Consider the following 16,972-nt stretch of genomic DNA (forward strand, 5'->3'; position numbering starts at 1 on the left):
ATAAAAACCCAGCATACATCACCTTAGAGAACCACTGGGGAGAGCAAACAATTTCAAATGAAAAATGCTGGAAGAGCAGCAGCTCTAGTGCTTGATTTACACTAGACTGGTTTAAACCCTTGCATGTGTTTTACAGGATCAAGTTATGCAAACTGAGGTCAGGTGGACCTCAATCTATCACAGCCATGTAGTCTAACCAGCAGGTACCAATCCCTGGATATGGTTCATAACAGTGTATTAGTCTTGCTTACAAGCTTACCCAGGCTCTGCTTTAGTTGCTGGTCAGATACCTCTTTCTGAAGCACTACTCACACCTGGAGCCTACTGAAAATGAACAAGTCTAGTACTATGCATGTTAGATTAGCCTTTATTAAAATACAGAACTACATGAAATTTAAAACCTGTTACAACATTCCTGCTCCTCATAAAAGTCAGCTGGAAATGGTGGCAGCTCAGGGAAGTGTAGTTTTTCCAGGCTAGCAATGAAGTCAAAATGTGCTTGCAGCAAGCCTGAAGTTAGAAATAGATCAAAGCAGTTAAAGAAATAAGTTAGAAATAAATCAAATCAGTGCCTCAAACTCACAATGTGCACTAACACAAGTCAGCTCCCTGAAGCTCAGCATAAACCTCCTGAATGACCAAGGGAAATACTGTTTCACAGTCTAAACCAATCCCACCTAGCTGACAGTTTGCAAAGCACTGCAAAAGACTGCTCAGGTGATGCTTTCCACTGAGACAGAGTTCATTTTCTTCCCAGCAGCTGGTATGGGCTGTGTTTTGGATTTGTGCTGGAAAGTGTTGGTAAATCAGGGCTGGTTTAGCTGTTGCTGAGCAGTGCTCTCAGCTAGGACAGCTGCCTGTCCCTGACCCCAGGGCTATCCCACAGCCTGGCATCACACCCAGCACCTAAAGCTGGGGGAAGAAGGAAGGAGTGCTATCTGGAGTCACAGCATTTGTCTTCCCAAGCCACCATCCCGTGTGATGGAGCCCTGCTGTCCTGGGGGTGCTGAACACCTGCCTGCTGATGGGGAGTAGTGAATGAATTCCTTGGTTTGCTTTGCTTGACGCATGGTCTTTGCTTTAGTTATTAAACTGCTTTTATCTCAAACCCATGAGTTATTTCACATTTCCTCTTCCAATTCCCTTCCCCATCCCACAGCAGGGGACCCAGGAAGCAGCTCTGTGGTGCTTGGTGGCAGCTGGGTTATGCCATCCCTCAGCAACACCACTGAGACCACCACCTGTACCAGCAGGGCTGGGCAGTTCCACTCAGCTGGACCACACCAGAGCTGGCTGGTGCTGGGGCACTGCTCTGGTACAGCTCAGACAGCAACAGCAATTCACTCTGGAGCCAACTGCCTTCCCTCCCAAACCCTGAGGAGCACTGCTGTATTGAAAAGCAGGCTAAGGTTCCACTTACTGGGTGTAAACGACAGCTCTGGAGTGGGAAGAGGTGTTGGCTCCTCCTCTACACATCTGTGGTATGTCCTTGGATATACCATGAGGGGAACACCACGCAGGTCCAGATTGCTTAGTTTGCACTCCTCAGGAACATCAAAGACCTCAAAGTCTGTTTGGGAAAGACAGTCTGAGTAAGTAAGTGTGCAGTAGCCTGGGAAGCTGCAAATTCTCCTGGATTAAATTAAATGGGAAGCAATCTAAAACAACACAACACAAGGGGTATTGATTTGCAGTTACACCTCAGCTGTCCGTGACATTCCCTACACAGACACTTACCAAAAGACTAGGTTGCATAATATAACTGCTAACACAGAACAGCTTTTCATGACTTCAGCAAGCACAGCACATGTTTCACTGAAGTCTCTGGCACAGCAGTTTTCACACACTCACATCCCCATGAAGAAGACTTTAAGGACACACTTTGAAGGACTGAGAAAGCAAGCACCCTTATGTTTCAGAAGGGACTCAGGAGAAATGCAATGCTGGTTTTGTGTGCCACAATAGCTTGGATAAAGTCCTACAACAATGCCAGCACTCATGAAAGCTTTATTGTTCATTTTAATAATTACACCAATAGTTCTTACCTTGAGGATCAAAATGAAACATATTTTCTACTTCTGGCCAATCTTCTTGAGACTCAGCCCAGTCTTCTTCTTTACACTCTACCAAATCTTCATCAGACTCTGAAGTCCAGCTGTCTAATTCAGTCTTTTCATCAGCCTTAAAAAAAAAAAGAAGACACATTATTTGAGCTACTGTATTATGTTTGTAGTGGCTCTCCTGTGCTATTCAGGTCTTCAGACAAGCACACCTGCCCTACAGTCCTCAAGTAGGCCTAAATACTACACCTTCAACACAAACAAGCTGGAGATGGGCAAATATTTCAGCAGTTTGTGTAGCTCAGTACTACATACAGTGGCAACAAGTGACTGCACTGGAACATTTAAGCTCATATGAAACTGTTAGTACTTAACACGTGAATAAGGCATTAACTGAGCTTGTCTTCCCCAGAGCCATCTATGCAGGTGCACTGCTTTTGGCTAGAATAGTTATTTTCCTTCCTTGTAATTGATATGAGACATGTTTTGGATTCCTGCTGAGAACAGCATCAATACACACAGCTGTGGGAGCTACTGCTGAGCAGGTTTGCAGAGCCCAGGCCCCTCCTGCCTCTCACAACCCCCAGCAAGGAGGCTGAGGGTGCACAGCCAGGACAGCTGACCCCGAGTGTGCAGAGGGACATCCCCACATTGCACAGCAGCACACTCAGCAATGAACACAGGGGGAAGTGTGCCAAGGCTGCCACTGCTCAGGGACTGGCACAGCATCACTCAGCTGCTTATGTCTTCCTTTGAGATTTTTATTAAGTTGTCTTTATCTCAGCCTGGGAGTTCTCAATTTTACCCTTCTAGGTCTCTCACCCATCTCACCAAGGGAAAGTGAGGGAGCAGCTGTGTGGTGTTTAATCTCCCAGGGTTAAGCCACAACCAACCACACGTTCCTCTCCCCCCTCTGCAGCAGCATGTTGTACTCACTTTGTTTGCAGTGCGAGGCTGATTTTCCTGCTTCACCTGGGGCTGGTTTTCCTGCTTCATCGGGGGCTGATTTTCCTGCTTCACCGGGGGCTGATTTTCCTGCTTCACCTGGGGCTGATTTTCCTGCTTTACCTCAGGCATCTTGCTCGTGACTCCTGTAGTTGTATTCACCTTTCCAAGAGCCTTTCTCAAAGGCTGATATGTGCCTTCAGGTACAGTGTTTACTTTTTTACCAAGAGCCTTTCCCCCAGAGTGAGACATGGCTGCAGTAGTGATTGCTTTTTTACCAAGAGCCTTTCTCCTAGAGCAAGTCATGGCTGCAGGTGAGAATGCTTTTTTATGAAGTGGAGTGCAAACTACTCCTCTAGAGTGTGTGCTCTTTCCTTTTGCTGGAGTGGTGGGAAGAAAAAAAAGCAAACTTTAGCACCATAACAACCCTAAAGCTTCAGTAAGTGCATACGCTGGAAAACTTCTTGCCATAGAAACCTTTGTTCACCATTTATAACTCATAAGTATAAGCCACATCTATGACAAAATCCCAGTTATCTTAATTTTTATGATAATTGATGAGCTTAGAAAAATTGGTTAGGTAAATAGATATATGAATAGAAAACCATTGAAAACAGCGAATAACAAAACATGATTTCTGCCCCTCACTCAACCCCTTGCTGCCTTAGGACAGCAAATACTCACAAGACCGTGGAGAGATCAGCAGCTGGCTCTCAGGAGCAACATTGTCTGCACCAACAGAGATCACAGCTGCCATCTTCAAGTTGATGGACCACCCTGTAAAGTTCATATAGGAAAAAGAAGAAGTAATTTTTGTCATTTCCTCCATCACAGCACACTATTTAGGCAAGCTACATTAAAGCCAACGGAGCTGTCAGGTACTAGTCCCTAGATGAGGGGGAACAAACCCCTATTTCGCACTGCCCGGACACCCCCGGGCCCAGCGGCACCGCCCGGACACCCTCATTCACCCCTGGGCCCGGTGGCACCGGCGGGACACCCTCACTCACCCCTGGGCCCGGGCGGCTACCGGCCGGGACAACCCTCACTCCCCCCTGGGCCGGCGGCACAACCGGCGGGACACCCTGCACTTCACCCCCTGGGCCCGGCGGCACCGGCCGGACACCCTCACTCACCCTGGGCCGGCGGCAATCCGGCGGGACCACCCTCAACTCACCCTGGGCCGGCGGCAACCGCCCGGCCCCGTGGTGTCCCCAAATACCCGACCGCACACCTCTGACTCCTCAAAGCGCCCCGCGACCTCCACGGCGCGCTTTTTACATGGCGCCGCGCGCCATTGGCCGGTTCGACTGACTCGCGGCAGCCAATTGGCCTCAACGAGCCGGGGCGGGAAGGGGGAAGGGCCTCACCCGGAAGTGGGCGTGGCGGCCGCAGGGCATTGTGGGTCGGTGGCGCAGCCCGCAGGTAAAACAAGGGACCGGGATACAAGGAGCGGGACTGGGGCATAAAGGAGTGGGAAAGGACAGGGCGGGCCCCGCCGGGGTGCCGCAGCGCGCTCCTAGCTGGTCGCGGCCCCGAGTCCGGTGGCTGGTTCCCCGCGGCCGCCGTGCGTTTGTCGCGCCGTGCCCGGGCCGCTGCGGGTAGTGCCGGTGAGGAGGCGCGTGCGGGGCCCTGCCGCTGTCTCGGGCACTGACACGGCCCGGGCGGCACAGGCCGCGGGAGGGGCTGCGCTCACACCGCGCCGGGTGCAGGGCGGCGCGTTTGTCTTCGCTTATTGCCTCTTGCAGGGGACAGAGCCAAAATGGCATCGGGGGCGGTAGCGAACGCCACCCCTGCAGGAGGGGCAAACGACGTGAGCCTGGAGGAGCCGAAGAAGATGACAAGGGAAGACTGGAGGAAAAAGAAGGAACTGGAAGAACAGAGAAAACTCGGAAATGCACCTGCTGAGGTGGATGAAGAGGGAAAGTGAGTTTTATTAAAGCTGGGTTGTTCTAAAGCTGCTGGTTAAAAGTGCCTTTTTTCTGGTGTGGTTACACAGTGGTTAGGAGGGTGACACAGGGTTTCTGCATGAGTCACTGCAGAAGGAAATAGTTGAAGTTTGTAGATTTTCTTTGAATGCTTCAGAAGGCAGATACTCTCCCAAAAAATGCTGTGAGCTATTGACAGTTCTGCTAAAAGTCCCATTTATGCAGCTACTTACAGGTGGTATTTCAAACATGAGTAAGGGGGAGCTTCCCTGTGTACCTGAGCTGTTCTTCCTCCCTCTCTTGTTTCTACGAGGCTTGTTGCTTCTGAGAAGACAAGTGTTGCTATTTTTGTGCTCAGTAACATTACACAGAATAAGCCACTTGCTTTGGAGTCAGGAGTTGAGGTGAATTAGGTAGCAACAAAATCTCAGTGAAAGTCTCTGTTATCAAGTTTATTTTGTAATGCATTCTACCAACTTGATTGTTTTATTATCCCTCCTAAAGCTCTGAACCTCAATGTGGGAGTTATTTGTTAGGCTGAATTGCTGTGGGGTTTTCTCCCCGTGCCATGTATTTTTGACACAACATCTTTTACAGGGATATCAATCCTCACATCCCCCAGTACATCTCCTCAGTGCCATGGTACATAGATCCTTCTAAAAGACCCACCCTAAAGCATCAGAGACCTCAGCCAGAGAAGCAGAAACAGTACAGCTCCTCTGGAGACTGGTACAAACGAGGAGTTCAGGAGGTATGCAAAAGGGTTTTGCCAGAACATAAAGATTTGCTTTGATTGCATGAGGAACTGGTTGATGGTTACAGGGGCTTGAGGGGGGCAGGAACTGGGAATTCTCACTCAGCAGGCAGATTGCAGTGTTTGGGGGTTGGGTGGGTCACACCTTGGGTGTCACTTCATGACTCTTGCCCAGGTTTGTGTAACTCTGCCCTTGTGCCCCTGCCCAGAACTCTGTGGCCACGAGGTACCGAAAAGGAGCCTGTGAGAACTGTGGGGCCCTGACACACAAAAAGAAGGACTGCATGGAGGTAAACTGCACTTCTGCCCGTGACTTAATGGCTTTGGAAACCATGGGAATGCTCCTCCTAGTGAAGAACAGCCAGCTATAGGTCAGACAAAAAATACTGGCTTTAGAAAAAAAAAAAAAAAGTCAGTATTATGATTGTGAATGTTGAGATTGGAAATTTCTAAAGAAATTGTTCTGTAGGAAAAATGAAGGGGAAAAGTGATACTACTCGGGGTTTTGTTGGTGAGTTCTGTTTGTAACAAGCTCTGCAGTAATAACTGAAAATGTTTAACTTGTCATGTTAGTCTGCATTAACTCAAGTGCTGCTGTGCCTGTCTTTTTCTGGGTCATGTCAGCCAGAAGCCACCTAAAAACTGTTCTGATTGCTTTCTTAATTGTGGAAAACAGAATTAGAAATTGATAGGGTTTGGAGTCAACTGTGCTACACTGAAATGCAGAACTGCTTGCATTTGTTTACAATTCCAGTGCTGAGTTTAACTGGCTTTAGAGAGGAGCTTGATTGATAAGATTTTTAAAGGGATATCTGAGTCACATATTTTAGCCTAATGGGCTGATCTAACCATCCTTTTCTCTTTCAGAGGCCCAGGAAAGTTGGAGCAAAGTACACAGGCATGAACATTGCCCCGGATGAACACGTGCAGCCCCAGCTGATGTTTGACTACGACGGGAAGCGGGATCGCTGGAATGGGTATAACCCAGAGGAGCACATGAAGATCGTGGAGGAATATTCCAAGGTTGATTTGGTACGTAGGGGCTGTGACTCCCTGGGGAAAGGTTGGCTGTTTGGCCTGGCTGGGCTGGGAGGAGGAACACTGCTAATGTGCACTGTTAATATTAAACCTTGTGCTGAACAGAATCATGGAAACAAGTGTATTTTCTTCTTCCCCAGGCCAAACGTACCCTGAAAGCACAGAAGCTTCAGGAGGAGTTGGCATCAGGGAAGCTGGAGCAAGTGGTAAGTTAACTAAACCCCAATTTATTTTTGTTTAAGCTGAATAAATAAACAACAGATTACTTCTGCTTTCTGACTCTTTTATTCTCTGTGCAGGGTCTGCTATTAGGTTTTATGCCCTCCAGTAATTTAAAGATTTTCCTGGCACTCTGTGTCATATTCAAGAATTTGAAGCATCTTTCCAATGAGAGTTGCTTTGTTTTCCCCTTATGGGCTAAAATTCTGTGTGATTATTATTCCTGCTAAAATTAATTACACGGAATTTTGAGTCAGAAGAACTTGTTTTCTATGTAGTCGTTTTTTTTTCATGTACTGAAATGCTCTTTTTGTATTTAAAGACTGTTAAGATCTGGCCAATGTTGAGGTAATGACTTATGCGAGTCTGTATTGGTTTGGTAATGCTTAGTATAAATTGGAATAAGAAGGTATTTTCTTTGTCTTAAACCAGCTTGTTTTTTCTTCAGTTGTTGCTGTTTGTAATGTCTCTGGTTCTTTGAAGGCTGAGCAAATGTATTTCCCTCTGGCTTTTAACTGCAGAGTTTGCACCTTCCACTAATTCCTCCAGCTCCTCCTAGATTATAGACAGTGCTTTTAGTAATCTTTGATACAAAATTCTAATTTTAACACACACACACAGAGCATTCTCACACTGCTATAAGTTTAACTAATTTCCATATGTAGTGGGTACATTCAACCCAAAACCCATCTTTGCCCCTGGTACCACCCTCAGCCCTCCAGGGGTTCTGGGCCTTCTATCTTGTTTTGACTACAATATATCTTATTATTCTGGTCCAGGTGCACATCCCAAACAGGATGTCTTTGCTAAAATCTCTTTCCTTGGAAAGATTGTTAAACAGAAATTCAATGGAAAGTAGCACAAACCAGGAGAAAACACTTTAGTAACTGTCTAAAGTGAAAGCAAGTTATACAGCTGTATTAAAATTTACAAAATGCCTAAAAATCTTTAGGCATCACCTTAAAAAAATGAAGCTGTAAGAAAAAAGTTTCAAACAAACTTCAGAACTGTCTCTGAAGAAGAGGACTGGGGCTGATTTGCATAGTCAGCACTGGCCAATTTGTTGGTCAGTGTTCCAGGGCTCACAGTTGTTTCCATCTTCACCCCTGCAAGTATTTTCAAGTTGGAGGCTAAGCAGGTTAAAAAAATGAAGTCAGGCTATCTCTGTCCAGCTTCAATTATGCCTTCTGATTAATGCTTTTAGTATTCCTCTAAATTCTAACTAAATCCTTGAATACATATCCTCTTGATTGTTTTCTAAGCTTTCAGAGTTGAAACTTGGTTATATTTGCATGATATGAAATATTTTAGTCTAATCCACCAGTGTTCAAAGGCATAGCAAGCTCTAAATAACAGCAACAGAGTTCTAGAATTTGCTCTTCTTGCAAGGAGTGGGAAACTTAGTTGGGGATGCAGTGAAAAGGCCTCCAACACCTGTATGTCTTAGAGACAGTTAAGAGCTCTTTCCTAGAACATTATGTAGCATCTTTCTGCATTTTGTGCCACTGGTAAATTGTATTTTGTATCCAGCACCAAGCTCTGCTTTGATTGCCCTTTGTATCCCTGCCATCTTTCCTCTCTCCACTATCTTGTCTTCTCTGCTGATGTGCTCTTTGTTTGCTGCAGAACTCCCCAAGACACCAGTGGGGAGAAGAGGAACCCAATTCACAGACAGTAAGATGATTGATTACCCACTGCATCACTCATGGGCAGAAGGAAGGACCTGTATTAGTGGAGCAGTGAAATGAGGGTGGCATAAGGGTTTGACTGGCATGGCCATGCCACTGGCTGCCTGGTCTTTGTCAGGCAGAGATTGCTGGATTTCTTAAAGGGGTTTTTATTTTAATTCCTGTGTGTTGTCAGACCTTAGAGATGCAAGCACATAATTAGTTTTTAATGTGGTATATTTTGCTCAAGATAACTGTTTTCTTAATAGCATCACAGTTATGTTTTGATAACTGTTTCCACGTGGGGAAGTGGAAATCCTTCCCCAGGAGTATTTCTGAGCAGTGTCAGTGGTAGGTTGGCCTGACAGCACTTCAGCCCGGGTGAGCTGTGCTGGCCTGGAACTGCAGGGTTGCAGAACTGTTAGGAAACCACTAGGATCAGATTCTCAGGCTGCTCTCTGGAGTGAATGACTTAGAAGTTTCCCATCTCTCCTCAGGAAAGAGATCATAACAGTGAAGATGAGGATGAAGATAAATATGCAGATGACATTGATATGCCTGGGCAGAACTTTGACTCGAAAAGACGTATCACGGTTCGGAACCTGCGCATTCGGGAAGATATTGCCAAGGTGAGTAAAGAGCAGTTACAAACAGTTCAATAAATGGGGCACTCAGTTATTAATGACTTTGTCTCTTGGGGTTAAGGTCTGTTTTCAGTTCTGTTCATGTTTGTGTTATGGCTTGATAAAGGTCATCTTTTTACATGGATAGAACTTTTAAATAAACTGGGGCATAAAGGACTCACTTCAGTTCTTTTAAAATCATAAATATGTTGTATGTTCTTTCTTTCCCCAGTACTTGAGGAATCTAGATCCAAACTCTGCTTATTATGATCCCAAAACAAGGGCCATGAGGGAGAACCCGTATGCCAACACAGGCAAGAATCCAGATGAGTAAGTTAAGACAGGGTCATTCTTGTGTATCCAACAAAATTCTTAAAAATTAGATAAATAGTTGTATATTTTCTTTTATCTGTATGTCCTTTTACTAATTAATCTCTGGTCAGTTGTGTATAGAAGTAGTAGTAAACATGGAAAAAAAAACCTGTTTTATTTAGGAGCACCTTTTGTTTTAGTGTATAAAAGTGGTATTTTTGTAATGCTGACCCTTAATCTCCAGGGATGTGTGGACTTTCATTTTGTGTAGTGATCTGTACAGGGACTAGAACACTGCTGCATCTAGAGGTGATGCCTGTGAACACTAACGATGTTTATATAAATTATGTCAGTAACTAAATCTTAAACTTTATCTTATGTTTGTTGGGAGGCATTCAGGACTGGAGACTAACATAGAGTGTCTGTGGTACTTAACTAAATGTTTGAATTAGGAGTAAGATCTCCTATATGAGTGGATTCTGCATAGTGAAGATCTGAAAGCTTTGACATTGTCTATTCAGCCAGTTTAATTAAAGGTGCACATCTTTAATTAAAAATGGGCAGCCCTGGCTGCACACGGAGCTGTCTCACTTAGCACCCCAGTCAGGCACTTGACCTGTGCTGTGCTGTGAACCTCCAGAGCAGGCAGGCTGTGAGTAAAACATGCATTCAGAGCACAGCAATTGGATTAGCTCACTGCCTGGAATAGAGTGGCAGTGCCTAAATGGTAGTAAATAATGCTCTTTCCACCTCTGTTAGCCCCCAGCTAGAATAATGCCAGTCAATTCACTTTTGTTTTAGATGCAGATGCTTTCGCTTGTCTCTCTCGTCATAGTTTGACCTTTGTTGACTCTGTTTCTGCCACAGCTTTGCAAACTGTAAATTTTCCAGAGTGACCTTGGGGAGGTTGAAAGGGGGGGGATGGGGTTGTTAACATTGTTTGATCTTCAACCTGTGTTTCATGTACACACTGTGCATCTGTTCAGGGCTGTGCAGAAGTGTCCCAGCTTTGCAGGCAGCAGCAAAGCTGTTCCCAGGCTTTGACTCAGCCACAGACACGGGCTGGGCTGGAGAGGTAGAATCCAGGAGCTGAGGATCATTGTGCTGGAATGTCACACACCATTGATGGCTGTCTCTGTGCAGTTAGATCTGAGTTTAACTCAGAATTCCAGGCCTGTGCCATGTTTCCCTGTGAACACACACAGCAGGTTTTCCAGGGGGCTGTGGGATAATTCCATGGCTCCACAGGGAGCCAGGGCTTTCATTTCATGTATCCAGTTCAATGTGCCTGCTTCTCCCTCCACTCTTAACTCTTAGGCCACAAAGGGAGTTTTTTCTTCCCTGTTGAAGTTGTGTGATTGTATTTAAGAGGAAGTGCCCTTCCAGGTGCTCAGTCCTGTTGCTCTCCCCTGCAGGGTTGGTTACGCCGGTGACAACTTCGTTCGCTACACGGGAGACACCATTTCCATGGCACAGACCCAGCGTGAGTGGGGCTGCTCTGGGGGCTTTGTCAGGAAAGGGACTTAAAACACTTCAACTGCTGGTTTCTTGCAAAAGAGAAATAAGTCTTTTTGGATTGAGGTCTTCTTCCAAATTGCTTCAGAACTGAAGAATGTAGTTTGAATGTGTATGTCAGTTTAGAGTAAATGTTGAGTGAAATCTCTTGTGTACACAGTGTTTGCTTGGGAAGCTTATGACAAAGGCTCTGAAGTTCATCTTCAAGCAGACCCTACCAAATTAGAGCTCCTTTATAAATCCTTCAAAGTGAAAAAAGAAGATTTCAAGGCACAGCAGAAAGAAAGCATCCTAGAGAAGGTAATAGGCATTTGGTTTTATTTAATAAGAATTCTGTCAAGTTGGATGTCTGGGTCTTGGGGAACAACCAAGATGACTAATCCTGTGTGAAAGGGCATCAGCTGTTCTCAGCAGCTCAGACTTATAAATATAAAAATATTTTTATACACTATCATTGATTAGATTAATGTTATTATTTAATATAGGAACTTCTGAACATCTGTTGGTGTTTCTTTGTAATTTTTGGAGCTCTTCCATAACTGTCAGAATTTCTCCACTGAAGAAATCTGAATTTCTTCATGACTCAAGTTTTGGGTGCAGTCTTGTACATAAATATTTGTTTTATATTTTGCAACTCACTTCTTGGGCAACTGCAGAAGACCTAAATAATCAATTTAATTACTAACCTTGTCAACATTCAAGTTTGAAGGGGGACAGAAAATGCTGCTCTGGCTGTACCAGAGCCTTTTGGCTTGGTCTGAAAAGTTTTCCTGCTCTCAGTGAGGAATATCACTGTTGTCATTCTCTGGGCATGAAACAACCAAAAAAACCAACCATGTAAAACTAAACACCACAGTGGCCATGGGAGGTGATGTATTTCTGTCTTCAGTATTCATTACAGATTAAACTGCCACCATCCACTCTCGTGGCTTCTTTAGAAGGTACTGAAGGTGCCATTTTTGAAATGTTTATTTAACTACAGGAAAGGTGGGTTTTTTCAAACCTATTATATGTCATTTCTATTTGCATTTTAGTATGGAGGACAAGAACACCTGGATGCCCCACCAGCTGAGCTGCTGTTAGCTCAAACAGAAGATTATGTGGAGTACTCCAGGCATGGAACAGTCATCAAAGGACAAGAGAAAGCTATTGCTTGCTCTAAGTATGAAGAGGATGTGAAGATCAACAACCATACAGTAAGCCCTGGGTTGTGTTAAAATTCTAGAAAAATTAAATACCTTCCCGTTGGAGGGATAGTAGGAGACAGTACAATATAATTAATACAGCAAATAAATTTCTCCTCTCTCAAATGTGACACTCTCCCTTCTCTGCTGAGGAGGAGTTTCAGATTGTCATGGTTGGGATGTGAATTTGAGGAGTTGCCATGGCAGTCTTAAACTAAAGGGGAAGTTACTCTGTTTCCCTTCCACTTTGAATATGAGTTGACTACATGCTGTTGCTTTTCTCTTTTCTGACAGTGCACCTGTAGGGCTGATGTGGAATAGCAGAAGTATTGCTCCTAACTTCCTTCTGGACTGTTTGAATAACTCACTCCCCAGGATATAAGCTGAGCAATAAACTGCAGCCTCCTGCAGGAGTGTCCTGGTGCCATAACTGCTGTGGTGTGTTCTCTTGCAGTGCATTTGGGGTTCATACTGGAAAGAAGGCAAGTGGGGGTACAAGTGCTGCCACTCCTTTGTCAAGTACTCCTACTGCACAGGAGAGGCTGGGAAAGAAATCGCTGTAAGTGTTGTCTCAGTCACTTGGGAAGAGCTGGAAAGCATTCTCCTGCCTTGCTTAAGGTTTAGACTGTTTTGCTTTTTGGGAGGGTTTGTTTTTTGGAGGGTTGTGGGATTTCTTTTGTCCTTCCCCTTTCAAATGTGGGCATTTAATAACTGGGCATCCCTGCTCTTGTCTGTCGTGTAGAACACAGAAGCAAGTTTACTGGAAGAGCAGCCTGGGGAGGAAGAACACATGACAAAACCCAAAACTCTGATGGAGGTAGGATGCTTCCCATTCTCAGGAAGACATATTTTGCCTCAACATTTTAAGAGGTGAAATGATATGCATAACTACAAAATTCTGTAGAGTCATAATGTGCCTGAAAATGACTGGACTGCATTGTTAGATTATTAACACCTCTATGGAAAACTAAGCTCTCAAATAGCATTGAGAGAAGTCTGGATTTAGTGGCTTGGACATTATTAATGTTGGCAAGTTGCATCTTAACAGGAACTTGTTTCCCACCTTACAGATCCATCAAGAGAAACAGAAAGAGAAGAAAAAGAAGAAGCACAAGAAGAGCTCAAATTCAGACAGTGAGGGTGAAGAGAAAAAGAAGCAAGAAAAACTGAAAAAGGTGCACTATATTCTTCAGTGGCTTTGTGGCAAAAAGAACTTGACATGTATTTTACATCAGTGTTATAAAGCCTATAATGTAGTTCCTGTGCTGTACCTTGGGATGTTTTTTGATGCTAATTTGGAGCTAGAGCAAATTTAAAATGCTCTTAGATGTTCTGAAGTACAGTCCTTGTTTCTCAGGCAAACGTTCAATAAATATTTAGTTTTAAAAGATGTAGTTTAGATGACTTAGAACAAACACTTCATACCTAGGCACTAACTACAGCTGTAGATCTCTAAAACACATTGCAGAACAGTGATTTGTGTATTGAAGAAAGGTGGAGAGATCAAAGGCACTGTCAAAGCTTAACTTAGCACCTTTTATGCCAGGCTTGGGCCCAGTCTCACAGCTGGTGCAGTAAATCCATGCCCCAAACTATGCACTGCCTGCTGCTGAGCAGCCCTCCCAGGGGCACAGCAGCCTCAGGGTGTCCAGGGGAGACACCAATTAAATCTCTGGTTAATCAAGGCACTGTACAAATGCACTTCTTTTCAGTAGCAAGGAGCAGCAGGAGTAGTTGGCAGAATAATACAAAGGATTTAAAAATCAACCCCCCAAACCTATACCAGAATACAATAGCAAACCATCCCAAATCCCTAAGATCAGATGCTTGCTTACCTGCTTTTGTACTTGCTGGATCATGGTTACATTTTAGGTAAATCCAAGGAGTTTTTTACTTGATTTCGACAACTGGAAAGAGATTAAAGTGTCTTGTTTGCTAAATAGCATTCTAGTATCAGTTTATGTTAAACACTAAAAAATGATCATGAAGTGAAATGTGCTGTAGGTGTGCCAGACAGGTGTGCATTGCTTATCCCTTCTGCCTGCTGCTTGTCCATCATGTGAGAATCTAAGAAAAACCTTCTGGGGTTTTTTTTGCTTAACTTGCCTTGTGGAATTTTTGTTTTCCTTTGCTCTCCTTTCAGGCACTAAATGCAGAAGAGGCTCGTCTGCTCCATGTTAAAGAAATCATGCAGTTGGATGAGAGGAAGAGACCCTACAACAGCCAGTTTGAGGCCAGGGAGCCAACAGAGGAGGAGATGGAAGCCTACAGGATGAAAAGGCAGAGACCTGACGATCCCATGGCCTCTTTCCTTGGACAGTGATCACAGGGGAGATCATTCCACTCCAAAAGGCTTTTTTTCATACCTGTTTACAACTCTCCAGACACTTGTTTCCCTTCCACGTGTCTCAAGTGCCAGAAGTGGCACCAGAGAAGTTTGTGCAAACTTCTTTCAGCAGACAGAAGCAGTCCAGTACTTAGAGCAATGTTATGAGTGTGTGTGTGGGTACATGTATGTGCACAAACACACACACATATAGAACATATGTGTAAATAAAGTACATGCATGTACTGTGGAAATCCTTGGAGGAGAAAAGATCTGATGCTGACTGAAATTCTAGGTTGGTTTGGCCAACTAATACAAGCATAAAGTCATGATCCAGTAAAACTGACTCCTCAAACGAAATGGTCAGCAGGTATCACTTAATACAGAGCAAAAATTATTGACAAACAGTCAATACAACTGCTAGAGCTTCTTTGTAAAGGGAGTTGTCTGTCTCGTGGCTTTGAAGGAATGAGTAGTTTCTTCCTTGATCACTTTGTAGTAAGTGTTTTGGAAATGTAAAAAACGATTGCTTTGTACAATTTGGAATAAATTAATATAAAAGTTTTAAGTGCTGTCCAGCCTTTCTAAGGAAGAGGTTAGGAGAAGCTGACTGTAGAGCTTTTAAAATCTGACTGCTTCTGCAGATGTTACCCTACAAATTTCAGTTGCAAGGATGTTCTTTGGTTTTCTGTTGATGACAATATCCTGTTAGATGGTGTGATAGCAGGTGTCAGGCTCTAATACCTCATAATAATGTGAAGCACCATTTGCTTTGTGTTTGCAATATTAGTCCTTACTGTGGATTGACTGGAAATTTTAATGCATCAGCTCTACTGAGTTTATGCAAACTGATTGTTCGGGGATTTAAATTCAGTCCTAAATTTAGAATACTTAGATTTCACCAACTAATCAAAACCAAGCACCTTGGGCCATAGCTGATCCTTGCCAGATCTGGAGTCTGAACTGCAGAGGAACAGAGCTCCTGTTTCATAAAGGATTGACAGACTATTTTTTTAACATTGACAGGATGGTGTGTTATCCTGAGACTTGTTCTTAAACAGCTGGAACATGATTCATGTTTCTTTTTAAAATCATCAAATTATGTCTCCAGCTGGAATATCCCAGGCAAATGGATAAACGTTTGTTGGAACAAGTTGCAGGAAATGGAAGTGATGCTGATACACATCAGGCCTTTCAGGAACACACAGACCTGTCTGGTTTTCATCCTGAATATGAAATGACCTCTCTCCTCTTTGGGAGCTTATTCTTGGGGCAGCATTTCATGTATGGAATGAGGTAAGATTATTTCTGGGATCATGGACATTTCTGTACCTGCCCCTGCTAATGCACAGACTACTTCAGGAACAGGAAAGGAGTATGATGAGAATTTGAAACCTCCCTCCTCCCGTTCCTTCAGCTGTCCCTGCTGCTGGAGACCATTTGTAGAAGCTCCAAGACAATTTACCTGTGAGACTGGAGGGGCAGCAGTTCTGTCCTCACAGTGTCTGCTGCTGCAGCTGCCTCCAGTGCTGCTCGGAGACCTCAGCAGGAGTGAACCACCCAAAAAAAGTGGCCCACTTTGAGGTGTGTTTTGCAGCCCTTGCCAGGTTGTTTACTGTGCTGCCCATGTCACAGTTGGGTCAGTCTTTGATGGTTTTGCATGTCCTGAATACCTTGAAATAAAAGGTTTAATTTGGGGGGGAATTGGAATGCTTCATGTGGCACAAAACAAAACTTTGTACTTCCAAGCTTTTTGTAGATAAGCTGAAAAAGTGATTTCTGATATGAACTGAAGCAGTTCTTGCTTAACCAATTCATCTGCCAGGCTGAAGATGTCTGTGATGGGACAGTGCCAGAAAGCAGTTCCTGGCAGGTCTTGGCTGGCAAAGTTCACCTCTGACACCTCTGCCACGGGGAAATTCTAAGCTTCCAGCTCCAGTCCCGAGAATTCCCTGCAAACCCTTGACTGAAATAAGTTGATTAACTGGAGGATCTGACTTTCTCTGTGAGCAGCATCTGTTCCTTCAGCTCAGCTCCTGTTTCTGCCATGTGGCACTTCCAGCGAGGGCGGAGCCAAAGCCAGGCTCAGGAGTGCATGGATAGGAGTGACTGTGGGACTAACCAAAGCCAGGCTTGGGAGTGCATGGATGGGAGTGACTGTGGGACTAACCAAAGCCAGGCTTGGGAGTGCATGGATGGGAGTGACTGGGACTATCCAAAGCCAGGCTCAGGAGTGCATGGATGGGAGTGACTGTGGGACTATCCAAAGCCAGGCTCAGGAGTGCATGGATGGGAGTGACTGGGACTAACCAAAACCAGGCTTGGGAGTGCATGGATGGGAGTGACTGGGACTATCCAAAGCCAGGCTTGGGAGTGCATGGATGGATGGATGGCAGTGGCT

At 44.6% G+C, this 16,972-nt stretch overlaps 2 protein-coding genes across 3 annotated transcripts; one reads left to right on the forward strand and one right to left on the reverse strand.

Moving 5' to 3' along the window:
• Positions 1-349: 349 nt before the first annotated feature.
• On the reverse strand, positions 350-3,783 carry LOC103756659 (PTTG1 regulator of sister chromatid separation, securin). Its single transcript, XM_018081055.2, has 5 exons — positions 3,690-3,783; positions 2,997-3,385; positions 2,046-2,181; positions 1,421-1,570; positions 350-510 (listed from the first exon to the last, which is right to left on the reverse strand). Exons 1-5 carry the CDS (start codon positions 3,760-3,762, stop codon positions 395-397), a joined length of 864 nt encoding a protein of 287 aa, XP_017936544.2. The 5' UTR covers positions 3,763-3,783; the 3' UTR covers positions 350-394.
• A 932-nt stretch (positions 3,784-4,715) lies between these two features.
• SLU7 (SLU7 homolog, splicing factor) lies at positions 4,716-15,139 on the forward strand. Of its 2 annotated transcripts, XM_008922704.3 has the most exons (15): positions 4,716-4,931; positions 5,531-5,684; positions 5,897-5,977; positions 6,555-6,719; positions 6,866-6,931; positions 8,571-8,618; positions 9,109-9,240; positions 9,467-9,564; positions 10,962-11,029; positions 11,222-11,361; positions 12,096-12,257; positions 12,700-12,804; positions 12,988-13,062; positions 13,316-13,420; positions 14,389-15,139. In XM_008922704.3, exons 1-15 carry the CDS (start codon positions 4,768-4,770, stop codon positions 14,566-14,568), a joined length of 1,743 nt encoding a protein of 580 aa, XP_008920952.1. In that variant the 5' UTR covers positions 4,716-4,767; the 3' UTR covers positions 14,569-15,139. The 2 variants fall into 2 exon arrangements, with proteins under 2 accessions (XP_008920952.1, XP_017936628.1); XM_018081139.2 differs by lacking the exon at positions 8,571-8,618.
• The last annotated feature ends 1,833 nt before the right edge of the window (positions 15,140-16,972 follow it).

Source organism: Manacus vitellinus, unplaced genomic scaffold (genome assembly GCF_001715985.3).
Source record: "Manacus vitellinus isolate BGI_N305 unplaced genomic scaffold, ASM171598v3 scaffold_51_pilon, whole genome shotgun sequence".
Classification (NCBI taxonomy): domain Eukaryota; kingdom Metazoa; phylum Chordata; class Aves; order Passeriformes; family Pipridae; genus Manacus; species Manacus vitellinus.